Source organism: Habropoda laboriosa, unplaced genomic scaffold (genome assembly GCF_001263275.1).
Source record: "Habropoda laboriosa isolate 0110345459 unplaced genomic scaffold, ASM126327v1 scaffold207, whole genome shotgun sequence".
Taxonomy (NCBI): Eukaryota; Metazoa; Arthropoda; class Insecta; order Hymenoptera; family Apidae; genus Habropoda; species Habropoda laboriosa.
Genome location: NW_017100397.1, coordinates 1,817,120 through 1,826,127, shown reverse-complemented (window position 1 = coordinate 1,826,127; position 9,008 = coordinate 1,817,120). Strand labels below are relative to the sequence as shown.

The window sequence follows — 9,008 nt, the reverse complement described above, 5'->3', positions numbered from 1 at the left end:
AAATCCGAAGTTCTTTGTCTTAATAGCAAGTAGTAGTTTATGTCTTAATATGTGACGAGAGCTGTACAATGGAACATATAGTCGGGAAATACATGTATTTGCAGTAGGTAGATGATCATCTACTGGTCGTAATGTCACAGACGGCATTGGTTGAAAACCATCCTCGCTTGCCGGTAATGCTGGAGATCCCGTCCAGAAATATACCTATAAAATATGGGTAGAAATACAAATAAAAATGCATCATTTATAAGGTATCATTTTTTATGAAACGAATCGCTTTAAATAATAGTGGTATATCGTTAATGTTCCATAGAAGAAAGACAAGATTTCTCTTTTCTGGGGAACAAAACGCATAGCTCATTATCCCTTACCAAGTCTTGTCGTTCTGAATGCGACATTTTCTCAACGATAGACCATAACCATCGCTTGAATTTAGCTAATCTTTCGGCAGGCTCCCCTGACTCGTCATTGAACGAAGTATACGATATCAGAACAGAAACGTTGATATCACCGACTCCATTCAGTAAGAGCCTAAAGTCCTCTGATGTTAAGCCGTCGAGTGCCCCCTCTGGCAATACGTCGAATACCCCTTCTCTCATAGCATGCAAAGATTTCTCTTGTACCTTAATCATACGAACTTCAGCGTATTTCCGTACGTAATCATAAATGTTGCTCGCCGTCACCTCTATATCATGGCCGTTTGGAATCAGTTCAATCGATCCCCCTCCTTCTTCGGGGCATAAATCAATACTAGAACAAGATAGATATTGCAACTTATCAAATATATCATAAGCATTTCTTTTTCGGAGATTAAGTGCTAGAAATATCATTCCAGAGAGTGCTTACCTGAACGTAAGATCGAGAGCAGAGAACAAACTGTTACTATCCTTAGTTTCAGAATTGATAACAAGGAGCCTTAAGCTTTCGTAAATTATAGAATCAAAAAATGCAAGATCGTGGAAACGGATCGGTCTTCCCAGAATGTATTTTATTACGTGACGGTTCAAAAATATAGGACACAACTCATTTTGCAAGAGACACAATCCTATAAGTCTAATTAAAAAAATTTCATGGGTAAATAACCATAATTATTTCATTTTTATTATCGTGTACTAACCTGCCCACGTTTCTGAATGCATTCAGCCGTTCATAACTAGCCCTTCCCTGTCGCGGAGTGTAAAAACCTCTTTTTCCTGGCGAATAAAAGAGAGGAGCGTTGTCCTCCGTATCATCCAGAATGCTATTCTCGATCTTCTTTTTGCTAGCTCCGCAACGCGCAATTAAGCTAAACACATCGAGATCAAGTAGCGCCTCCCTAGCTGACTCCTGACTATGACTACGGATTAATTCGAAAGCTTCCTCTACTTTTTGTCGTAGAGCATCTTCTGAAGCTAGTAACATCAATAGCTGCGCAGGAGACAGTTCCAACAGCATACCAGTTATTTTAGCAGCTAATGCAGGTTGCAATGTGTAGACCTATATAAGGTAACAATGGTGTTATGCCATTGAATCTCTTTCGAGGATATATAATTACATTGACTATTCATTGCAATGTATTACTGTTGTTATTATTATTAATTACTTTTGGATATAGCCTGTCCCCAAGTTGTTGTTGATGCATGGTCAAGTGATCATTATTTGGATGACTAACAGGTAGCGGATGAGAATTGGAGGACGAACTACTGGCTCCAGAATTGCTGTTTCCCTCGACAGAATTAGATGGGTGAAAAACTCGAGCTTCAAAAGATAGTGCTCGACGCGTTTCTCGACACTTTCCAGAAGATCGAGGATTCTGGAAGTAAAAATTAATCTCGTGAATAAAGACTTCTTTTCTTTATGACAATTTAATATTTAATACTTACTTGTCGCCTTAAATCACGATCGCGATCTCTACTTTTTAGTTTTTGAAGAACATTATATTGTGTATATTTTGATCCCACTTGTGCTGCTTCCAGGTTAGGCAGTTTTTCATTTGCGAGTAATGCCTGTGTAAAGAATACACGTTCGCGTTATTTTCTAAAACAAGTAGGGTAATTAAAAAGAAACAATTACAAACCTCCGCTATTGCGGTGTAAAAACTCCTAGTGACTCCAGTGCCTTCACCAGGCTCATCTTTGAAAGTCACTTTAACTCGATGTACTGCTAATGGTGGTGTATTAGAGGCACGCCTATTATACAAATTGTAGTGTGTGTTTAATTCTTTCATCGTTTGCACTAATAGCTGTGTTCTGTCTCGTTCGACCTTAACCAGAAAATTGTATTAGAATTATATTAATGTTGATACATATTTCGTTTGTCTTTGCATCATTTAAAATATTGCGATTAATTACTTTGAACAAATTAATGTCTCTTTGTTGCGCGTTTCGAAGCTTCTCCATATTTCTGCGAAATTTAGCTTCTTTCACGTCGAAACCGCCTAATTCAGATACAACCGAGCCAGTCTCTAGTCCAACATCGTCCATGAAAACTCGTCCAAATAGATCAAGGGATAATCTCCAACGGCCCAATAAAATGTTATGTGACATATTTGTTCCAATGGATGAAACTGGACTCGTTTCAACTGTTTCATGAGTTGTAGATGTTTCTTGACTTGAACCGGTCGATTCCATCTCTTCTGACGCGTTTTGTGTCTCATTGGACGCGACCATCATGTCCGATGGACCTGCTTTATTCGAACTTGATTCCTTTAAAATTAAAATATAACAATTATTTTATCCAACATATATCTAAGAAACTTGTTACATTTTTTTTTCATTGTGCATTCAGAAATCTTTATAACTTCTAACTTTTTCTTTTCGTTTCTTATTTGAACTTTAAAGTTATATTTACCGAGACAGTTCCAGCTCTAACAATTACACTTCTATTTGTTTTACATATATCCTTATTATTTTTGGTACTTCCTGCTGCTTGATCATTTTGATTATTAGTAGAAACAATAATCGGAGCTCGATCGATTTGCTCCGCAACAAGTGTATGATTATCGTTCGTGTGATTAAACGATTTTGCCTTTTCCTACAATATGGAAAGTAAATCCACATATTTTTTATTGTTTCTCTAAACGCAAGTGATGCATGCCGGCTGAAGATTTAGTGAAATGTAATGCGTGGAAGAAATGCAGCGAAATTTCTTATTATTGTAAATTACTACAGAAAAAAGGACAAAGGATCACTTACAACAATAGAATGAAAATTTTGGGCTGAAATAAATTGTGCTATTCACATGCGAATAAATGTTTCCACGAAAAACGAAAAAAAGACGTAAGAAATGAATGCCATGTGAGTGAATTAAAAATTCAACCAGTTTTTTTTCCTATGTATAAGACACACGTTACCATATGCTTTGCAGATGTCGAATCTCCAACTGTTACAGAACTGTTGCGCCTCGTCTCTGACGACGTAAATACTGGTCTCTGAATAATTTGGCTGAATGTCGGCGCAGGAGCGTTTTGATTATCACCACCGCGTGCAGATAAACTAAGTCTCGTGGGCAGTCCGGCTAATGGATTCTGATTGGATTGTTTTGGTATACCGAAAAGATCTTCTCGTCTTGAATGGGGTTGCAGTAAATGTGGTTGATCGGCTAATGGCAACGCCTCGATCACCGCAGTATCAAATGGATCAAGGGGAGGACAACCAAGACACAAAGTAGAATCTGATCTTTGTAAGAAGGGATGCTTTCTTCCCTTCGACGTGCTGTTACTATTATTTCCTGATCCGCAAATAGGAACCTGAAGTAAATCAGGGTAATCGACGGAATCTGTTTCCAGTGTAGTAGGTACCGGTGAACTATACTCTTCTCCCTCGTCATTATCATTCTCGTCCTGTGACGGTTACATCATTGTAATATATACTTATTACTAGTAAATGAATTAAATTTAATGCAAACCTGATCATTCCAGCCTGAATAGTTAGATGATTCTTTCTGGGTTTCTCCACGTGACGACATTGGTTCCGACAACGAACGCATATAATATACTAGAGCGTCGAAAACGTAAGCTACGTGTCTCAAAGCGGAAACGTCTAATACCGGTAAACTATCCCTGTGTTCAGCGTTGTGTGCACGCATTAAAGACAGGCAATAGGACAAAAATTCACGTCTTGCCAAGTATATATCGCCACCTAGAAATAACATTAATTAATTGACCTGTTCTAATTTTAAAGATATAAATTAAAATTTATTATCTGATTATTTTTCATGGGAAAATATGTTGAAGTTGCAAGGTTTGTTTTAATAAATACCTTCCCGTTCTCTACTGTTTCTTGACGGTTCGCCAACGCCTGCAAAACCAACGGTGAGTCTTGTAGAAGCTTGTGGAGTGGAGATATTGGAGCTTGTAGCGATACCACCGCGTTGATTCCGACCTGTATTAGATTGTAATGTCAAGGACAAAGCAGCTGTATTCAATAAGCCAGAGAAATTGCCTCCAGACAACGATGGAGCGTTGTTTAGTGGGTGTTCTGGATGTGTAGGATCCGCACTACGTGTCAGAGATACACCAAATCTCAGTTGTGCTTCTGTGGCATCCATTACCGTGAGTAGCCAATCCCATGTGGGTTTTAAGTGTTCCTCGAGATATACCTGTGTAATTGTTCAATGTATTCCATTAGATTTATTCCATTTCAATCAATTATATTGAATGTTAGACAATAAAAAGAAATTATACTTGTAGATTCAATGCGTCCTGATGGGTGATCTCTATTAGGCACGGCAAAGAGATCGGTAACGCTTTGTAATCTTGCATCATAACTAAAAGATCAGCAATCTGTCGAATGACAATTCCAAATGCACGTGCCAAACAACTGGTAGTAGTACCCATAATAATGGGTTCTTGTGCAGCTGCAACAGCAGATGTTGCAGTAGTACGTCTTAAAGTTGAAGAGTCAATAAAAACCAGATTACTGCCACCTGTTACCCGTAATCCAGTTGTACGCATACTTGATTCACGATTACGTATTGCCCATTGCATAGTAACGGGCGCAAGACTATTACGGTGTAAATGACCAGACGAACCACTGTAATAAGGTATTGGTAATATAGAAAAAGATATTTAAAGATACTTAGAAAAAAAGAAGAACTAATGTTATAATTAAAACTACACCGTAATACAATATTTCTTCCACCCAATTATCTCCTAAATTATTCATTATTCAAAAAAATGTTTCAAATAGAACTTGTTCTGTTTCGAGGGGGACATCTTATGATGACCACTAGATTTATTTATGTGTAGGCGTTTCCGAGATCTCAAGGTGACCTTTATTTTTTTAAATAGAACTATATGTTTTCATTTGGGCAGTTTTGTAGCACACTTCAAGACGAATTCATTAACCTAAAAATGTTGGTACTTGAAGGGCATTCAAGATCAGTTACAATTGTTTAAATTCTGTTGTGTGTACTGCTACAAGATTTTCCTCATCGTAGTAAACATGTATTCACACAAGTAGTGCAATTTATCGGCATTTATGTTTATAAGCATGGGTCTACTACTAGGGTTATTATTTCACAGCATTTGTTTCGAAGGAATCAGTATTATTATGACTAGCATTACGTGTTCTGTGTTTCGATAGTGATTCAATTCATGATGTGTAATCGTACGCCTGGTGAAATTTTTGACATGATTTCGATTCTGGGAGAGTGTCTGCAAAGTTATAGAGTAGCTGCACGGTTGTATCGAGAAAGATTTCCTGATTGCCTGCACTTAAATCGTCTAACAATACGAGATAGTGCACTTCGTGCTAGGCAAGGAAATATGCAACGGTAACGTCGTAGACAGTACTCACAACATATAGATGCAATACTCGCAGCAGTTCCTACACATTTAGGAGACATTAAGGTAAGTTTAAAATAACAATGAATGACTTTGAATGACCTTCAAATACCAACATGTTTAGGTTAATGAATTCATCTCGGTGTGGGCTACAAAACTGCCCAAATGAAAACATATAGTTCCATTTATAAAAACAAAGGTCACCTTTTAGTTGTCGTCGTAAGATGTCCTTCTGGAAACAGAACAAGTTTTATTTGAAACATTTTTTCGAATAATGAATAGTTTAAGAGATAATTGGGTGGGCCGATTAAAATGAGACATCCTCTGTGTGTGCGCGCGCGCAGGGTGTCCCAGCCGAAGCAAGCCACCTAAATATTTTCTTCGTTTTTTATGATAATTCTTAGGAAAAAAAATTTTTTTTGTCGTCTTTTCTTGGTTTTTTCAAGGTCATCACTATTGTTTATGTGGAAAACATATTTTTTTTCATCGCATCTTGTAGCGGATGAAAAAATACATTTGAATACGTTTCACTCATGACCTTAAAATGACCTTCAAGTGACTTTAGAAGTGAAAAATGTAATAAATTTGCCTGAATAATATTCGGACTTACTATTTATGTTATTAAGTGTTCAAAGTTATGTCCGTCGGTAGCGATACACTTTCTGATACAAGTTATTGCAGCTTGTAATACTCTCTCAATTGTTTCAGGTGAAATTGAAGCACAAACATTAATAATACGATTCACCATGATTTTGGGAGTGGTAGGTCTCTGTTAATACATTTCTTCTTTTAATGTTTCCTCCAGAAAAAAATCTAGTGGCGTCAGATCTGGTGATCGTGCTGGCCAAGCTGTGTTCTCATTAAGCTCAATCCAATGATTTGGAAACTTTCTATTCAGTACCTGTACAGCTACCCGTGAATAGTGAGCTGGGCAACCATCATGATTTCACGAATACTTAGTGGTATATCTTCTGGTAATTCGTTTAAGTCATTCGCTAAAAATGTTGCGTACTTTTGTCCATTTAATGTACCGTTGATAAAATAAGGTCCAATAATAGTATTATTTAAAATTCCGCACCAAACATTAACAGTCCACGAACGTTGTTTTTCTACTTGTCTCATCCATCGTGGATTTTCTATGAACCAATAATGCATATTTCTAAGATTTATTTACCCGTGATTAGTGAAGGATGCTTCATCTGTAAACAAGATTTTCGTAACAAACGTCGCATCATTTTCAAGTTGCTGCAACGCTAATCGGCAGAAGGCGACGCGGTTTTCAAAATCTGAGCCATGAAATTCTTGGTAAAGAGACAAATGAAATGAATGAAATTTTTGTAGCTTCAATATTCGTGATACGCTTGATTTACTGATATTAATTTGTTGTTCTAATTCTCTAACACTAATATGTGGATTTTGATTTACGGCAGCAGTGTCTCTTGTTAAGTTTGCATCGTGTGTAGCAGGTTTAGTATTGAAAGGTTTTTTTTCTGAATACTGCCGGTTTGTTCGAATTTCTTAATAATCGTAGTGTATGACGAACGTGATGGACAGTTTCGATTAGGAAATTGTTCTTTGCACAGTCGTACAGCTCCCCTTATGTATTTATTAGCTGCACCATAAGTTTAAATCAGATCGATTTGTTCTTCCTTCAAATAATACAATATCGTGAGACGTTTACTAAGGTTTATTTAGTACTAACAATCTCTTCGTAGTCAGCTACGAAACAGACCTTTATACTTATCTGTTGATAACCGCAAATTAGTTGAGAGAGCATCACAAGCTGTAATAACTTATATCAGAAAATAACATCACATTAAACACTTAATAACATAAATAGTAAGTCCGAATATTATTCAGGCAAATTTATTATATTTTTCACTTCTAAAGTCACTTGAAGGTCATTTTAAGGTCATGAGTGAAACGTATTCAAATGTATTTTTTCATCCGCTACAAGATGCAATGAAAAAAAAAAACGTTTTTTCCACATAAACAATAACAGTTACCTTGAAAACACCTAGAAAATAGACTTGACAAAGAAATTCTTTTTCCAGATTATTCCTCGTTTCAAACCATTTATATTATGTCATAAATATTTTTTATATCATAAAAACGAAGGAAATATTTAGGTGGCCTGCTTCGGCTGAGATACCCTGTATATTGTAAATATGTTAAGCGACGCAGGGAAGGTCATAAAGCAAAATAAAATTTACAGGTTGTGTTCTTTTTTAGCTGTGCCACTTCAATGTACTCGTAAACTATTTGTTGTATCAAAAAAATTTCCAAACGAAAATTGTTTGGTATCAAATGGGGCATACATACAATGTAATAATTAGTTTTTTGATAGTCCACTTTTTTATCGAGATATGAAGATCACCTTGAATTTTTGTATCATGATGTGTAATATTTGACCTTATGGTTAGAAAAAGTACTGAATGATGAGTAAAAAAACTATAAGGTATATGCGGTCAAAAACTAATAATTACCGAGATATTCCTTAATTAATCTTTAATATAAGCAATGCTCAAAATACTGTCCATTATATCGAATACAAATGCGTAGGCGATCAATCAGAGCGAGTGACACACGTTCAAGTGTTTCGGCAGTTATACCATTACATATTCTAATGACACAATCCTTCATGTTTTCAGGTGTCGTAGGTAGTTCGCAATAAACCTCATTTTTTAAATGTTCCCAAAGAAAATAATCTAGTGGCGTCAAATCCGGAGACCCAGCTGGTCATGGAGTTTGTCCTCCACGTCCAATCCATCGAATAATAATCTCAGCAATCTCAGCAATACTTGACGTGCTTGTTGTGCATAATGTGCAGGACAATCGTGTACTGATACCACATTGTTGAAATTGTTTGTAACAGTAAATCTGATAGTAAAGATGGTTGTATTTCGGACAAGAAGATGGAATACTTGCGCCCTGTCAATGATCCTTCACAAAAATATGGTCCAATTATTTTATTGCCAATTCCATGCACAAACTTTTCATCATCTTTCACTGAAGAATATTTCGGTAACTTTTGACCGCATATACCTTATAGTTTTTTTTACTCATCATTCAGTACTCTCTCGAACTACAAGGTCAAATATTACACATTATGCTATAAAAATTCAAGGCGACCTTCATATCTCGATAAAAAAGCGGATTATCAAAAAACTAATTATTACATTGCATGCCCCACTTGATACCAAACAACTTCCGTTTGAAATTTTTTAAATACAATAAATAATTT

At 36.2% G+C, this 9,008-nt stretch overlaps 1 protein-coding gene across 1 annotated transcript in view; it reads right to left on the bottom strand.

The window, feature by feature from the left end:
* Positions 1 to 6: 6 nt before the first annotated feature.
* Positions 7 to 9,008, bottom strand: part of LOC108575256 (E3 ubiquitin-protein ligase UBR5) — a gene marked incomplete at its 3' end in the record, with an annotated part of 18,387 nt that continues 9,385 nt past the window's right edge. Inside the window, 13 exon segments of the mRNA XM_017938002.1 lie at positions 7 to 204; positions 372 to 750; positions 847 to 1,053; positions 1,118 to 1,476; positions 1,583 to 1,792; positions 1,863 to 1,985; positions 2,057 to 2,242; positions 2,331 to 2,684; positions 2,830 to 3,012; positions 3,332 to 3,820; positions 3,886 to 4,118; positions 4,239 to 4,578; positions 4,664 to 5,012. Coding sequence (XP_017793491.1) covers positions 7 to 204; positions 372 to 750; positions 847 to 1,053; positions 1,118 to 1,476; positions 1,583 to 1,792; positions 1,863 to 1,985; positions 2,057 to 2,242; positions 2,331 to 2,684; positions 2,830 to 3,012; positions 3,332 to 3,820; positions 3,886 to 4,118; positions 4,239 to 4,578; positions 4,664 to 5,012 — 3,610 coding nt within the window.